The 18,582-nt window shown below is 38.4% G+C and overlaps 1 protein-coding gene across 11 annotated transcripts in view; it reads left to right on the top strand.

The window, feature by feature from the left end:
* Nucleotides 1–18,306, top strand: part of LOC123774571 (protein AF-10) — a 67,105-nt gene extending 48,799 nt beyond the window's left edge. For all 11 annotated transcript variants that reach the window (XM_045768942.2, XM_045768936.2, XM_045768937.2 and 8 more), the window contains 6 exons: nt 709–904; nt 2,248–2,377; nt 2,702–3,049; nt 8,923–9,193; nt 12,447–12,957; nt 16,839–18,306. In XM_045768942.2, the coding sequence (XP_045624898.1) occupies nt 709–904; nt 2,248–2,377; nt 2,702–3,049; nt 8,923–9,193; nt 12,447–12,957; nt 16,839–16,901 (1,519 nt within the window). In that variant the 3' untranslated portion in view covers nt 16,902–18,306. The remainder of the gene's footprint in view (nt 1–708; nt 905–2,247; nt 2,378–2,701; nt 3,050–8,922; nt 9,194–12,446; nt 12,958–16,838) is intronic.
* Nucleotides 18,307–18,582: the final 276 nt, after the last annotated feature.

The following is an 18,582-nucleotide window of genomic DNA, read 5'->3' as shown; positions in this document are numbered from 1 at the left end:
CGGCTGGAGATAGGACTGTGGGGGAGGCATTTACTCGTGAGGCCAATTACAAAATGGCTGACCACCAATTCGGTGCACATTTATTTATTCATTTAATTACAGTAACTACAATTTAATTACAGTATACCACTTCACTCTTCACTCTTCAAATAACAGAACTTGACAAGCAGGATAACTGCATCATTCAATGTAAATAATGTTGTGTTTTTTATATATATTGTCCCCAAAAGAATCGTTTTGTGAGGATTTTTGGTGGCTTGGGAATGCATCTCCCATTTATAGCATGTGCCTATGGAAAATATTGATCTGCGTGCAAGCGATGAGTCACAATAACGTGGCTGAAGTATGTTGACCAGACCACACACTAGAAATTGAAGGGACGACGATCGACTTGAGAATGGTCCAGGACGGACCGAAACGTCGTCGTCCCTTCAATTTCTAGTGTGTGGTCTGGTCAATATTGATCTGCGTTCTTAGCAAATGCTTTACAAACACAGTCTCAGAACATAACTCATTCGTAATTGGGGCTTAATACATATATATATACAGGCGTAATCGCCTGTATATATATGTAATATATATAGTTGTTTTTATTGAGACAGTGATGGTTGAACCTAGCTACTCTCTTGTATTATATTCCTGAGAAGACCAAATTTAGTATATGAATCATGTAATATACTGTAATGCAGTTATGTGTCTTCTTTTCAGGTCATTACCTTCAGTCATAACCAATGGTGTTGGTGCCAATACATTATTGTTGGGAAACCAACTAAATCCAGCATCTGCAGTTGCTCAAAAGATGACGGACACACTTCATGCGGAGCTTGAAGCGCACTCCATATACAAAGATGAGGATAAAATCGTCAGTTCCCTTGTTGGGCCAGTATTACCTGGAAAGAAAGAGGTAGGATAACATTTCTGTTAATGTTAGTGAGATGCTTCACTAACTCTTCAATATTTGTAAAATATATGTATAGAAAGCTCTTTCCTGTGGCAACACCATGGTAAAAATTCTATGTTATTTCAATAAAAAATAATGTGATTATGGGTAATTATCTCCCCTTCACTGGTCACAAAGCGGGCACGTGATGAGGTCAGACATACTATAGTGTGTAATTATTATTATTTTTTAAATTTGATCTATGCATCAAAAGATAATAATTTGGTGGTAAATGACATTTGTTCGCAGCAACGAGCTTAGGAGGCCCAACACGTCATTGTTCAATGAGACTTAGGGAGAAGGATGATAGCTGCGGCTCTGATAATGTTACGGCCTAATTTGCATGCTATCTGTGTCAGAGGCATATATTTATGTTAAATGTGCATGTTCTCCCCCCCCCTTATCTCGAAGCATATTTTTAGCGCACAAAGCCCTGCTTGATGGGTTCAGTATTTAACTGATTCTCTTGAATATTACATATTATCACTATTGCGCCACAGACTTTGATGTCATGGGCCTGATGGTGTGGTCGAGCGTGCGGCGACACCTAAATTTGTGTACTCGTTTTAGTTTTCTCGCTTTAATTCTCATTCTACGTCGTTCATTTGGTATCATTGTGTTTGCAATAGAATTGCCTACAGGTGTATGTGCAAATAATGTCCAAAAGCCCGGCGTGACTTCCCACAGCAAAGCCTAAAGTAGGCAAAAGTTACCCGTGACCGCACAAAATCAGTAAAATGTGTATACTCGTTTCAGTTTTCTCACCTTAATTCTCGAGTTACATTGTTGTGATCTTGTAATGATCATGTATATATGTAAACATACAGTATGTATTTGTTTATTGAGTGTAGTTATGTAATTATTTCAGCCTTTCCTCCTAAAATGCTAGTGCTGTTGCACTAGCACCTATTTGTATAAAACATGAAAATGAATTGTTTTGCTTAAAAAAAAAGTTCATATTTCGTACTACAGTATTGTACTTCTCCAAGTAGCATGCTAAAAAGTGTATTAGTGACTATATAACCTAACCAGTCCTAGGCCTATTATACACCATATTAGGTGTAATTAAGTTCATATTTGGCCTATACTAGGCTTAGGAAAGTTTAGGTTTTGTTGTTGCCTTTTTGTTCCCTCTTCAAAATTTATATTAGAGCTTGTTTTTTTGTTGCAATGGTCCATTTTTGTACAGTCCACCAATTGTTGACATAAATACTATCATTATTGGGTGACAGGTTGGACTCTTTAATTATGTGCATATAAAATCAAATGTAAGGACTCTAATCAAAAAACAAAACTTCCCCACACAGAATACAGGTGGAAATAATAGTAATGGGAGTAATCAGCCGCCACCATTCCCACAAAGTCTAGAACAGCTGCTGGAGCGTCAGTGGGAGCAAGGAAGCCAATTTCTTATGGAGCAGGCACAGCATTTTGACAGTAAGTGCTAAGAAATATATACGTAATGAATTTAATTATGTCTTAATTTTATTTTTCCATTTTTTGTTTGTTTTTGTTTTAGTTTGAAATTAACAACTCTAGTCTGAGATGAGACTGGGTGGATATTCTAATGGAAAGAGTCACCGTTAAAATGGTTAATAGTGTGTATGTTTGGTATTTTAAAAGGCTACCTTAATGTTTAGGAGTTAGTATGAAAGAAGAAATATGTTTAACATATTAATTGATTTTATTATAATCACATACATCACTTTCATTGGTAACTTTCCTTGTAATCTTATATTAATTGTAATCACGTCTTTACAGTTGCATCATTGCTGTCCTGCTTACATCAGCTGCGTCAGGAAAATGTCCGTCTGGAAGAAACTGTGAGCTCCCTCATATCGCGTAGGGACCACCTTTTGGCTGTTAATGCCCGGCTTTCAGTGCCACTCAGTTCCCCAACTCCAGCGAATGCTGTATCATCCCCAGGTGGTCCTAATCCTCCTCCTCCGCCCTCCATTTCTTCTTCACTATCATCGTCGTCGTCTTCATCTGCACCTGCTCACACAACCTCGGTACCCACCCATGCTGTAAACCCAAGACCTTCCAGTCGAGGGTCAGCTCCTGCTCCCCCACCACCTCGACCTCATTCTCAGGGACATCATCCTGCAGGTTTGAAAATAAATTTTACGTTTAAGTTTATTTGGAAAATGTTTGCAGACGGAAAATGAGTATGTACGAACAGTTTGCATATCATGTCTAACACTGCAAAAGAAGCCTTTCTAATTTGTTTTCACGTTTGTTTCTTAGCATTGACCTCTTGCTCTTGAGGTTGTCAGTTTCAGGAATTCCTTTGTCAATTTGGTCTATTCCGGTTATTATTTTGTAAGTGGTGATCATATTGCCTTTCTTTTTCTTCCATCTCATAGTTTTTTGCATATATAATGCCTCTAGTCTCTCTTCATAACTTTGTTTTTCAGTTCTGGAAGCCATTTTGTAGCATGCCTTTGCCCCTTTTCCAGTTTATTGATATGTTAGTTCTTTAAGACCTTTCCACATACAGTAATTTATAAGCTGTGTGTGGTCTACTTTCTCCCATTCCAAATTCCATAACATGGCATTTATTCACATTGAATTCCATTTGCCATAAGGTGCTCCAAGCGCGTATTTTATAGGTCAATTTGAAGGGCATTACAATTGTCTAAGTTTTCTATTTTCCCTAGTTCCCTAGTCCATAGCATCATCAGCAAACATGTTTATATAATTCTGTATTCTTTCTGGTAGATCATTTATGTAGACGATGAACATTACTGTCACAAAAACTGAACCCTGTGGTACTCTGCTAGTAACACTCCTCCAGTCAGATTCATTGCCTCTACTTACCACCCTCACCTTTCTGTCAGAAATTTTTTCATCCATATCACCCTTCCAGCATGTTCCAGTTTCCAAAACAACCTCTTATGTGGGACTTTGCCAAAAGTCTTTCTTAGGTCCAGAGATACACAGTCAACACAATAATCTCTTTCCTGTAGAATCTCTGTGGCTATATCATAAAAACTAAGGAGATTTGTTACACAGGATCTTCCTGTTAGAAGGAACAGGAAGCTCCTGTCTGTTATTACTCTCCAGGTGTTCAATCCATTTCGCTTTAACCTTTTTCTAGTATTTTTACTACCACGCTTGTTAATGATATGGGTCTATAATTTAGAGGGTCTTCTCTGCTACCATTTGTATACATGGAACTATGTTTGCCTTTTTCCATATATCTGCTAAGATTCCTGTGCACAAGGATGTCTGGAATATGAATTGGAGTGCAATGCTCAGGTCAGATGTGCACATCTCAGTACCCAAGGTGAAACTCCATCTGTTCCATCTGGTTTATTTTTTCATAGCCCTTTGAGTAATTTTTCATTTTTATCTTGAGACACCTCTGTATTGTTCTCTGGCATTGGCATTGTGTCTGGGTCTCAGAAGATCTCATTTTGCACCAACACACTTTAGAGCTTTTCATTTAGTGCTTCGCACATTTCTATTTCATTCTTTGTGAATCTGTTCCCCTATTCTCACTCTCTGGATTTTATCTTTTACATGCAACTTGCTTTTAATTGATTTAAAGAAAGGGCCTGGATATGTTTTACATTTGTCTGCTACCCCCCTTACTCAAAGTTCCTTTCTGCCTCTCTTCTCACTGCTGTGTATTTGTTTCTTGCTTGCTTGTATGAGTGTGCGTGTTTTTTAGCAAATGATTGATTCATATCACTGTAGAAAGAAGAACAAATTACTTGAATACTATTTATTTATTTTTTTTAAAGTAAATCGTAATTTATTTGTAGAGCACTCGACTGTAGAGAGTGCAATATGTAAAGAAGTTTATACTCATTTTCGGTTTCCAAAACTGTACTCAGGCTTATAGCATTGATGTTATCAAAATATTAGGAAATGGGTGAGCTTACATACATTGCAAACTCTTTAATCGGGACTAATGCATGCTAGAGGATGTCTGCATTGCCAAAATTCAGTTAAAGAGAGGGAGGTTAGAGGAGTTGGTGTGAGAGCTTTAGGGATCTCTCTGCACTAATGTTGCTTTTAAATGTGTATTTTTTCCTGTTTTTCTGGGGGAAAGCCCCGTCGGCTCCCCGGAGCTATCCAGGCTGAATGGATATGTATATCTTTCTGGCATCATTCAATGCATGGAGTTCTTGCCTACCGGGGACCACAAGCCAGAACCTGGCCCCCTCTAGAGAGGCACGAGGAGCAATGGCCTGTAGAGACCCCCCCTGTGGTTGGGAGGATTCTATGTCTGAAATTGACCTGGACAGGCACCCAAAAAAGTACACAGAACTCCCCAAAGAAAAATTAGCAAACTAGAATGACGTCATCATGTCGCCGCGCCGCTGTCTGCGCAATCCTCCCCCCCCCCTTCCCGGGAGGGGGAAGGGGGGAGCCCCAGACCCATCCGCCGGCGACCCAACCTACAGTTCTTGGCTGATGGAAGTCTGCAGTCGGGCCTCTCGCTCCAGTTTTTGTTTCAGTTCTGTGCCTTGTGGTGTGGGCTGTCTCTACAGGTGGTGCGTGAGTCAGGAGATGTATTCCACGGTACTCGGGCTGCATGCACCTAGGGTTCTCTTCCCTAAGTGCCCTGTAAGTACTACCCTTGGGGCTTGGAGCCTCCTTCCACAAGTCACCTCAGGATCTACCTCCGCTGTGCCATTTACTGCTTGGTACTTGGCCACCCTTGGGGTCAGCTGGGGTTTTTCTTACCCTTGTTTGTCTTTGGGTAGGGGGTAGTTTTTGTCACTGGTAGGGACGCAGGGTACTGCACAGCTAGTTTTCACCTATGACAGCGGCCGGCTCTGTTCCGCCTGGGTACGTTGTCCTCTTGCAGAGTTTTTCTTTTGTTTTTCTTTCCTGCTTGGTGGGGGGGGTGTCTGCCTTTGTGGTCCCCCCATTGCTGTTCTTGGGGTATATATATTTATATGTCTATATTTCTGTGTTTGGTGGACCTCCCCGCTTCGCCCCTGCGAGTGGACATGTCTTGGGGGTTCAGATTTAACAGTTTGCCACTTGCCCTAGCCACTGATAATGATGTGCGGGTGCAGGCAGCTGCGGCGTTGCATGCTAGGTTTAGGTTGCTGCAACGCTCTAGGTTGGTTGCAGCCCCGGATGCCCTGAGACTGCTCCGTTTTGGTTGAGGGGTCCGGACTTGGGGGTGGGAGTCGCTTCGGCTCTGGTTCCGTCTGCTCCTCCTCATCCTTCCCCTTCTGTTGTGCATACTTCCTTCCCCTTGCTTCCGGTTCTGAACCGTAGGCGGGTTTCAGGACTGGGTCTGGTTGGGTTGAGACTCTGGTGGTCTTGGGGGTTTTCCTCGTCTGGAGTTGTGGCGGAGGCATTTGAGCCTGTTCCTCCAGTTGTGCCTTATGGGTCTGACCAGCGGGCTTCCTTCCTTAGTGTTTTGTACGGCTGCCCCGGCTTTTACTTGCGGGGCTGGGGCTTTGGGGGAACGACTCGGCCCAGGGTCCTGCCGTAGGGGTTCTCGGGGTTGGGGAGGGGTGCCTGGGGGGCCTAGGCCCCGTTTCGCCCCGCTTGGGGTTTTGTACCCTCAGAGCAGGGCTTGCAGTTCCTCAGAATGGAGTTTTCCCTTTCCTCTCTGCGTTCTCGTTGATCTCAGGTCTACCCCTCCCTGGGTTTGATTCCATCCTTCCTGGGGGTGCTTTTCACCCCTTTCCTCATCTTTTTAGCGCTTATGTCGCATTGCTAATTCCCTTCGTTTCGGGATCCTTGCACGTCCCAGGGTCTGGGGTGTCTTTGGGCCCGTGTGTACCTCCTTGCACTTGTTTGTCACGGTTTTCATTGGTTCGTGTACCTCTTCTGTACTTCCAATGTTCTTGGAAAGTCTGTTGACTTCCAGTAAGGTTTCCCTCCAGTCCTTCTTTTATATTCACATCGTCTCTCCTTCCTGTTTCGATATTCCTCATATTCGTTACCTTGCCTTGTACGTATGTACGTACACCTTGCTGGTGTATGTATGATATGTGTACATATGGCTGGTGTACGAGCCATACCGCCCGGAAGACGGGTAGTGCGGTTCGTACCTCGAACGCTGGAGCCGGGGTGATCGTTTTGTTCTGGGCAGTGTACACTTGTGCTGATGTTCCGCGTTCTTTCTCGCGGATTCTACACCGTTTTCGCTCCTCTTCTTTCCGGTCATAACCCCCTGGATACTTGATGTTTTGAAGCGAGTGTGGGGGGCAGCTCTGAGTGGCCCCTCCTCCACCTCTGTACTGCATGCACCTCGTCTTCTTCTACTTGGCACGCACCTCTGGACGTTCTCCAGTAGGGATGCTCCTGTTACATTGCACGGCTCAGCTGTGTCGTGACATGGTGGTGTCCGTTTCGCAGGTGAGATTGTACTGTCTGGCGAATCTGTTGGCTGGGTGCTGGTTCTCGCTGTTTGGTGAGGTACTCACCTCATTGTACTTGCCTAGTTGTGTTTGCGGGGGTTGAGCTCTGGCTCTTTGGTCCCGCCTCTCAACTGTCAATCATCAGGTGTACAGCTTCCTGAGCCTACTGGGTTCTATCTTCTCTACATTTGCAACTGTATGTTGTCTGCTTCCTCCACATCACTTCCTAGTGCATTCCACTGACTTACTACTGACACTGAAACAGTTCTTTCTATGTGTCTGTGGCTCATTTGGGTGCTCAGCTTCTGCCTGTGTCCCCTTGTGAATGTACTACCCGTGTTAAATGGTCCTTCCTTGTCTACCCCTGTAAATTCCCCACTTGACAGGGTTGCATCATTGGCTCCTAACAGGGGTGTTAGGTGTTGTGTATGTTGCTTGGACATTTTACGTGTGTCTTACAGTGACTACTTTGTCTGTGTATCTGGTTCTTCTTGTACTGGGTGGCGCTGTCCTGCATTTCGGTGTTTTTTGTTTCTTTTTCGGCGCCTGAGTCCTTTCTCGATCTGTGGACACTCCTTCATTTGCCCGATCTGTGTTTGTGTCCTCCTTCCTTGACTTGGTCTCTGGACACTCCAGACAGATGCATTCTGATGCAGGCTTTGGCAATGGTGAACCCTTCCATAATTGACAAATATCAGCAACATCCTTAACAACACACAACAGGCTTAGTCAACACCTGAAAGATGTGCTGTCTTGCAAGTATAGGAGGAGAAACTGTCACAGACTATACAGATACTAAATCAGACATACCCAAAAAAATAATACAACTGCTTCCCCAGAGCCAAGTTATAACTGTGGCTGGTAGCAGTAGAGGAACTGACACCAGCAGGGACAACAGTTGTAAGGGAGTCTCATGAGATAGCATCCTAAGTCAGTAATGATTTTTAGCTTTAGAACAACATCTCGATGACTAATATGTTTCATGTTAATACTTGATCATAGGTTAAGGGCACTAAATATATCATTTAAGAAGAAAACAATGTTAGAAAGTGCATAGCATTTAGAACCATCAAGCACTATACAGTACTGTTGAACAGAATTAAGTAAAATTCCATACTATAACACAATCGACTTGAGAATGGTCCAGGACGGACCGAAACGTCGTCGTCCCTTCAACTTCTAGTGTGTGGTCTGGTCAACCTACTATAACACTACTTGCTAAATCGGTACTATTAGATATACAAGTTGACATTCTGCATTAAATTTTAATCTGTCTTTTTCTCCAATCATCACACTTCATCTTGCCTTTTTTTATTTTTCTAAATACTGTAGTTAATGCTTTATATCTTCTCATATTTTATAACCCTCTTACAGAAAAATTCCATATTCAGTAAAACCTGCTCTTGACTTGTTTTTCTACAGTAATACCTGTATTTTGTAATTGTTATCAATTTATTTTTATATTATTTATTTATTTGATTCTTTGTATCAGGAATGTATTTTGTCACATCTAAACTACTTGCTTGTACTGTAGCTAGGTACTGTATATAAATTATTAATAGAAATTGACCTTTAATTATACTGTATCATTGCCATGTTTCTAATTGTACATAGATTGTGCATGTGATCATGTTTTTAAATCAGCTGGCAGCAGTCATGTGACGGGTCCTACCCCTGTTGGAGCTGGAGGAGCTGGCCATAGAGGAGGAGGTGCATCACCACACGACAGAAGAGGGCCCTCTCCGCAGGACAGAAGAGGTACATCTCCTCACGACAGACGGGCTCCACCTCCCCCAATTCCTATTGAAAATGGTTTAGGTGAACCCGAGTATCGCTACAGAAGTCCTGGAACAGAGCACAGGCAACAATCGCCAATGTTGCCACCAGGAGCACAACCCAGCCCCACATCACTAAGGTAGATTAGAAACAATTCAATTATTTAGCTTCCTTGGTATCTTATGGCATGTTTAAAGTCTTAGATATTTACACATCAAATTACTAAGTAAACATTTTGTTTTAAGTAGCTCCAAAGTAATGTTTACACTGTTTGGAAGCTGTGGGTTTCATAGCTTTTGTTAGCCTTACAAGTGCTTGCCTATCAGTGACTATTTAGAATGTGATTTAGCTCAAAATGTCCCACTTTGCTTTTTTGAACCAAAAGCATTTTTTAAATCATCTGATGTTTTAAATTTCCTGGCCTATTGTGAGAAGAAACAGGTGGGGGGTGATTTTTCTTCTGGTAAATCATTTAACTACACTCACATTGCAGTTCTGCCTGTTGGTCTGAAACATTTTCAGAATTTTCACTTTGTCTTTATATGACAGCTTTTTTCTTTTTTTGTTTATATTTTTCATGTTGCTTCATCTCTCTAAATAATTCTTCTTAACCCTTCCAAATATTCTTGTTTCGTGAAGCATATATTGTAAGCAATAAATATGCAATGCTGATAAGTAAGCAATGCAACTTATCAGCATTCCCACATTACCAAGAAAATTATAATAAATTATATGAAAACTCCCATGAAAACTCTTGGAATTTTTTAGAATAACGTGATAGAAAAGTCATGAATTTGACAATTGGGAAGTCCAGATCAGTTTAGGGAGTATGTGCATGTAAATTTAAAAGAGCTCAGGTACACCCAGAAAATCACACTAATGTGATATATATATCAATGAGAAAATCCACATGGGTTCTGTGGTGACAGAAGCCTGCGACCAAGACATTGCCAGCTGCATCCACCGTACCACCGCTGACTTTCTAAATATCATACAACTGGATTTCTACTGAAATCACAGGAAATCTGGAGGCCCCTCCTGAAGCAAGTCCAAGTTTTATGTATTTACAGTTTAATAATAATAATATTTGTTAAACATTAAACATTGGCTTCAAACACATTGTATTATTGTGTGTGCGTGAACATGCATGCATAGTTCACGTGCTTGCCTCTAACCCAGGCGATTGTTATTGATTGGCTGGAAAAGTACTGTATTGGCAATTATAGTACATCAATTTTTACTACATAAACCTATGCAGGCTGAATTAATACAAAAAAAGGCAAAACACAGTATGTATAAAATATTAAGTTATAAATAAAAAAGTATACTACTGTATTAATCAGGACATGCCTGGAGGCTCATTCAAGGCAACTGACTTGATCAAATCACCAGACACCCCAGGTCCCTACCATAATGTCATAAGTGACACCAACACAATGTAGAACCTTTGACACAGCACTGCACTTTTAACATCAGCAACTCATCACAACAGTGCACCTTTGACCTGATTAAGTATATCTTCGTACCACCAACACCTGGTCACTCTTCACTCTCTCCTCTCAGATACAGGGGGTAAGTTGGAATAAAATAATTAAAAGAAAGAAATGTCAAAGGCATTGACATTTATTGTCAATGTACAGTACAGTATTCACCTAGTTGTTCTTGCGGGGGGTTGAGCTCTGCTCTTTCGGCCCGCCTCTCAACTGTCAATCAATTAACTGTAACTACTAACTAATTCCCCCCCCCCCCCCACACACACCCAGGAAGCAGCTCCATAAAAGCTGTCTAATTCCCAGGTACCTATTTACTGGGCATCAGGGTGAAAGAAACTTTGCCCAGTTGTTTCTTCCTGATCCGGGAATCAAACCCGGGCCAAAGAATTAAGAGTCCTGCGTGCTGTCCGCTCAGCTACCAGACCCTGTAATGTGTCAAATGTTCTATGCGTGAACCTGTTTGATTCCGTGATGGGTCTTAAATGAGTTTAACCACCCAGTATCCAGTAGAATACAAACATGTTTACCTGATGACCAACAGACTACTTTATCATAAGGTAGTTTTTTGGTTCTCCTGCAATGATGGGTTGTACGTGTAGGTTATGAAGAAGTTTTTTGAGGAGAGATGCTGAGGTACCAGGTTCACTGGAACCAGATGAAGAATGTGCTATTCCTGAACCTGAGACAAATTGACGTTTTCATTTGTGAACTAGAGTACCTCGGGATAAAATTCGGCCGTTATTCCAGTCTAATCGGCGTTATAAATTTCTGGAGATGATTGTTCTCTGAAGATTTTTAGAAACTTGTCTCTATGTGCAAGTGCATTAGTGCTGTTGACAGACTGCCTCTCACCTGAGACTTGCACCTTTTTGATTCCTTGTTGGGTCTTAATGAGTTTAATCACCAAGTAACCAGTAGAATACAAGCATGTTTACCAGATGACCAACAAATAACCCAGTTGGTCTTCTGGTCAGCTGGGCTGTTGGATGTGGCTACTTGCAGCCTGGCGTATGAATCACAGCCTGGTTGATCAGGTATTCTTTGGAGGTGTTTGTCGTTTGGGTAAATAAAACAAACCTATTGGAGGTATACAAAACTAAATTCTCCTATACCTATAGGAGAAGAATTATTTAATTTACTTGTAATGCCAGTTACTTCTTAATTTAAGTAATTAACTGAGGAGCTGCAGTTTTATCCAATACTATCATAAAATTTTTAGTTTGATTGCACTGCATAATATTACAGATCACTTTCAAATGTTATTGAACATATTTGTACTCATTTCAAGGCAGGGATATGTATAGGTACCTCCTCTTTGTCCAAAAATTATATAGTTAAATTCAAATTCAAATTTATTCAGGAAAAGTACATACATAGATGATTTACAAACATAATGTTGGATTTATAGATAGAGCTAGTACATACAATATCTAAAGTCACTAATATGCATAGCGTTTCGGGCAAGATTGACGCGCACACGTATGCAAATCTAAGTGAAGAGTGAACAGATTAAGAATGAATCTTTTTACATATTTAGAAGCAAATCAATATGTTTACAGTGTGAAAAAGTGCACAGTAATAAAATATGGGAAATGACCATACAAAACTCTCAGTAATTCTTATTTTTTTTAATAAAGAGTAGATTTTTCAGATTTTAGAAATTCATATTGTTTCATAAAACTAGTTACAATTTTGTGATAACTCCAGTAAAACCAAATAAACTAACAACCAGCCTGCATTATTATTTAGTGGACAGGTTAAACTGAGGAGACAGGTATACCGGTAGCTGTATGCTGTATACCACTTTCGCTTGAGTGGCTGGGGACTAATAATTATATTGCTTTAGTTATGTGATTGCCATTAATCTTTGAATATTTAATACTGCTACTGATATTACAGACACAGTCCAGCTAGCAGCAACTACCATCCAAGTGTATCACCTCATGGAGTGGGTTCTCCCAGTCCGTCGGGTGTACCTCACGGTCACCAGCCAACCTCCCATGGCCCTCCTCCTCCTCCTCCTCCAACTCATGCACCCCCTCCTCACTCTATGGCTTCCACTCATGGATCATCAAGCCATGCACCTCCTGGACAAGGCCCTCCTCATGGCCCTGTAAGTCATGGGTCACCACATGGACCACCCCCACATGGGCCACCACCGCCAATGGTGTCTGTAGCCCACAGCTCGACTCATAGTGTGGCTATTAGTAGACCATCTGATCACCGTGGAGAACTGGTGAGACTACACACGGGACCACCGCCACCGCCTCCGCCTCAACATCCAGGCCCTAACATTGGCCCTGGAGGGTATTCGGTATATCAGATGGTCTCTCCACCAGTACCTGGGCCACATCACTCTCCAGTGCCACCCATGAATCAGCCCCACCCACCACCACCACCACATGCTCAAGTAAGAGAGAACCAATAGCAGGGCCCCTTAATTATTAGTTCTTTGGGAGAATGTCATGAGAATGTCATGTATTTATAAATTCTCAGTGGTTTGTTTATAAGCTTCAAAATTTTAGCTATTGCATTATTATACTTATTTTAAACTTATTTACTTTTAAACTTTTACTTATTTATTAAAGCTTATTTTAAGCTTTATTTTGCATTTGCAATTTATATATATATATATATATATATATATATATATATATATATATATATATATATATATATATATATATATATATATATATATATATATATATATAATATATATATATATATATATATATATATATATATATATATATATATATATATATATATATATATATATATATATATATATATATATATATATGTCGTACCTAGTAGCCAGAACTCACTTCTCAGCCTACTATACAAGGCCCAATTTGCCTAATAAGCCAAGTTTTCATGAATTAATGTTTTTTCGTCTACCTAACCTACCTAACCTAACCTAACCTAGCTTTTTTTGGCTACCTAACCTAACCTTACCTATAAATATAGGTTAGGTTAGGTTAGGTAGGGTTGGTTAGGTTCGGTCATATATCTACGTTAATTTTAACTCCCATAAAAATAAATTGACCTCATACGTAGTGAAAAGGGAAGCTTTATCATTTCATAAGAAAAAAATTATAGTCAAAATATTAATTCAGGAAAACTTGGCTTATTAGGCAAATCGGGCCTTGAATAGTAGGCTGAGAAGTGAGTTCTGGCTACTAGGTACGACATATATATATATATATATATATATATATATATATATATATATATATATATATATATATATATATATATATATATATATATATATATATATATATATATGTCGTACCTAGTAGCCAGAACGCATTTTTTGGCCTACTATACAAGGCCCGATTTGCCTAATAAGCCAAATTTTATATAAGCCATATATTTATATAATATATTATATATATTTATATAAGCCAAATATATATATATATATATATATATATATATATATATATATATATATATATATATATATATATATATATATATATATATATATATATATATATATGTCGTACCTAGTAGCCAGAACGCATTTTTTGGCCTACTATACAAGGCCCGATTTGCCTAATAAGCCAAATTTTCCTGAATTAATATATTTTCTCTAATTTTTTTCTTATGAAATGATAAAGCTACCCATTTCATTATGTATTAGGTCAATTTCTTTTTATTGGAGGTAAAATTAACGTAGATATATGACCGAACCTAACCAACCCTACCTAACCTAACCTAACCTATCTTTATAGGTTAGGTTAGGTTAGGTAGCCAAAAAAGTTAGGTTAGGTTAGGTTAGGTAGGTTAGGTTGATGAAAAACAATTAATTCATGAAAACTTGGCTAATTAGGCAAATCGGGCCTTGCCTAGTAGGCTGAGAAGTGCGTTCTGGCTACTAGGTACGACATATATATATATATATATATATATATATATATATATATATATATATATATATATATATATATATAATATATATATATATATATGTCGTACCTAGTAGCCAGAACTCACTTCTCAGCCTACTATTCAAGGCCCGATTTGCCTAATAAGCCAAGTTTTCCTGAATTAATATATTTACTATAATTTTTTTCTTATGAAATGATAAAGCAACCCTTTTCTCTATGTATGAGGTCAATTTTTTTTATTGGAGTTAAAATTAACGTAGATATGTGCCCGAACCTAACCAACCCTACCTAACCTAACCTAACCTATATTTATAGGTAAGGTTAGGTTAGGTAGCCAAAAAAAGCTAGGTTAGGTTAGGTTAGGTAGGTTAGGTAGACGAAAAAACATTAATTCATGAAAACTTGGCTTATTAGGCAAATCGGGCCTTGAATAGTAGGCTGAGAAGTGCGTTCTGGCTATTAGGTACGACATATATATATATAATATATATATATATATATATATATATATATATATAATATATATATATATATAATATATATATATATATATATATATATAATATATATATATATATATATATATATATATATATATATATATATATATATATATATATATATATATATATATATATATATATATATATATGCAGAATAACCACATATGAAAAATAGAAAATGCTTAACGCGTTTTCGGCTAATTCGCCTTCATCAGAGCAAAGTAGAATGAAGATAAGTTTGCTGATCAGACCTTTATATCCGCCTGGGCAGATCACCTGACCACCAAAAATAAGTGGAGGAAAGGAATTATAAGAAAGAAGGTAACTGCAGAAGGCCTATTGGCCCATACAAGGCAGCTCCTTTTAATATCTCCAAGTGCCATACGTGTTTAAATGATTGCTAAACAGCATTCTTATGCTATTCGTACAGCCCAGCAATCCAGTGCATTGTATTTACATTCCAGTTTATGTAATCATTCTATCGACTTCACAGGGGCAAAATGTATTGTTAAAAGTAAGGATTTTGTTGAACGAAACGTGATCGAGTCTGCTCTGATCAAACATTGTAACAACAGCCTTAATGTGAGCCCCGGTATGTACAAGTTGGATCCCTATTTAAGCCTCAATATAGCACGTCAAAACAATATAGCAATCATTTAAACACGTATGGCACTTGGAGATATTAAAAGGAGCTGCCTTGTATGGGCCAATAGGCCTTCTGCAGTTACCTTCTTTCTTATAATTCCTTTCCTCCACTTATTTTTGGTGGTCAGGTGATCTGCCCAGGCGGATATAAAGGTCTGATCAGCAAACTTATCTTCATTCTACTTTGCTCTGATGAAGGCGAATTAGCCGAAAACGCGTTAAGCATTTTCTATTTTTCATATGTGGTTATTCTGCATACTTGGATCAGTGTTTTTGTGATCATTGTTGCATATATATATATATATATATATATATATATATAATATATATATATATATATATATAATATATATATATATAATATATATATATATATATATATATATATATATATATATATATATATATATATATATATATATATATATATATATATATATATATATATATATATATATATATATATATATGTCGTACCTAGTAGCCAGAACGCACTTCTCAGCCTACTATGCAAGGCCCGATTTGCCTAATAAGCCAAGTTTTCATGAATTAATTGTTTTTCGACTACCTAACCTACCTAACCTAACATAGCTTTTTCGGCAACCTAACCTAACCTAACCCATAAAGATAGGTTAGGTTAGGTTAGGTAGGGTTGGTTAGGTTCGGTCATATATCTACGTTAATTTTAACTCCAATAAAAAAAATTGACCTCATACATAATGAAATGGGTAGCTTTATCATTTCATAAGAAAAAAATTTGAGAAAATATAATAATTCAGGAAAACTTGGCTTATTAGGCAAATCGGGCCCTGAATTGTAGGCTGAGAAGTGCGTTCTGGCTACTAGGTACGACATATATATATATATAATTTATTTATTTATTTTACTTTCAATGTTATTCCAAAATATTACATTCAATGTTGTCTTCTGCCTGCAAATTATAATTAGGTGTGGTAAGTAAATTGTAAGCAGAACTCTTTGAGTTGAAAGTTTATAACTCTTGACAATATTTTGGGTTGGAAATATATTGATTTTGAATGAATAGCTTGCATTTCCTTTTTATTGGGTCTTTGAGTTAGTTCATTTTATAAATTGTAGGAACTGCAAATATGCAAATATTTGGCATTATTTTAAAATTGATGATGTGTTATTTTTTCAAGCGTATTAAAATGAAGGTGGTAAATTCTAAAAAAATAAAAAAAAGTTTAAATTCATTTAACTTGTTAGTTCTTTCCAATTAGGTGATGCGACGCGACCTGGTTGAATCCGGAAGAGGGGCACCAGGGCCATTGGAGAAGAGATGACACAGAGATTCGTGGGCTAGAACCAGAAGATAACAACAGCTTTAGAGCTTTTGTCACTCCCATGGACATACTGTACAAAGGGAGGCCATTAAATCATACCCAAGTTGTCAGTACTCAACTGGGGGAATATCACCTAGATATTCTGGCTCTGATATTACTTGACTTGTGGTCCTCCTGTGACTGGGAAAGATGTGTTAGTTATGGGTCCACCAAGTGAACCATTGTGACAGCTTCACATCTACAAAGCTAGTTCTGCTTTGTAATTCATAATCAGTGCACCATGACAGTTCAGGAACTTCAAAGGGAATCGTTCAATGACATAATGTGGTCCCTGGTGAAGATATGTGCTGTGTAAATGCACTTAAAAATTGATTGTGGGTGGGCTGCTGCTATAGTGAACCACCAAACTTACCGTATGTCTCTGTGAAGCGTTTCCCAGTGAGACTCGCTAGATTTTACATATAGAAATAAGTTTGATGATTTTAGTTCGTTAACCATGATCTCCAGCAAGTTTCTCAATGATGCCTCAAAACCCAAGCAGTGTGAACTTCAATCTATTTGGTAAAAATGAGGAACACAAGTTGCTTCATTTTCACAGACAAGGCTAATACCAGTCATTGACATTTTTGGAGACTGTCAAAATGCTAGATTGGCATGATTCCTTAGACATTTGACAGCTTCATTGTAGTGAAGAAAAATGGTTCTGGTAAATGGTAAAGTACAAATACCACTCGTAGTCAACTATGATGTGTGTTGTCCATTATGAGGTCCACACTTGTTGGATCTTCATAAGATGTTGCCTCTTGCTATTTAAGATGGTCGGGTAAAAAAAGAAAGTTTAGCCATGTGTGATTTGTTATATGATCATGTAATTGATTGTTTATGGACAACAGTTTGTATAGATGATGTCTCGCCACTTTTTGTCTGGAAAGCTTGTCAGTTCAGAAAATGCTACTATTGTCGGATGTGAGCTTCAGACCAAGTTGAACATTTAGAAATGATCTATGCTGACTCAAGAGGGTAAACTAACAAGAACTTTAAAATATTTCTTAGCTGTTATTTACGTAAAATTTACTCCAGCGCTGCTCTCACGGGCTGTAATGGTGGAAGTGAGACTTCAAAAGTTATGTAAACTAATTTTTTTAGCACATAAATATTTTTATGATAGCCAAGTGTGAAAGTTATATCTTAAACAAATCTGCCGTACTTATTGCTGTGATGTTGAGAGGCCTGAGTTTGTCTTGTGACTGAGCATTATATGGGAGAAATAGTTCCTTGTTTTTCACAAATTATGTGGAGGTTAACACTTTGTAGAAATGGGAAAATTGTAAATATATTTTTAGCTCTTGTTTAGCCTTGTGTTGTTTATGCATCATTTGAGTAAAAAAACAAAACAAAAAAAAAACAAGTGACCTGGCACACACACATACCTGAGTACAAGTAGCTTAGGTTGAAAGTGTTTACTTTGACATTTGTTTTAATGTGACTTGGCTTCATCCCCAGTATTCAATAAATGGCCCGGCTCTCCATTTTGTTGTTGAGACAAGGTTCGGTGAACAGTTATAAAGGAACACTTGCCAAAATCTGTGCTACTTTTTTTTTTTCTATGGAAAGATCACAAATAAAATTTTAACCAGCTCCATTCCATAAGTTTTGGGGAGAATGAGTTTGCACCTTTTTG

Source organism: Procambarus clarkii, chromosome 51, assembly GCF_040958095.1.
Source record: "Procambarus clarkii isolate CNS0578487 chromosome 51, FALCON_Pclarkii_2.0, whole genome shotgun sequence".
Taxonomy (NCBI): domain Eukaryota; kingdom Metazoa; phylum Arthropoda; class Malacostraca; order Decapoda; family Cambaridae; genus Procambarus; species Procambarus clarkii.
The sequence above is the reverse complement of the archived record's forward strand: the minus strand, read 5'-3'. Positions and strand labels throughout refer to the sequence as shown.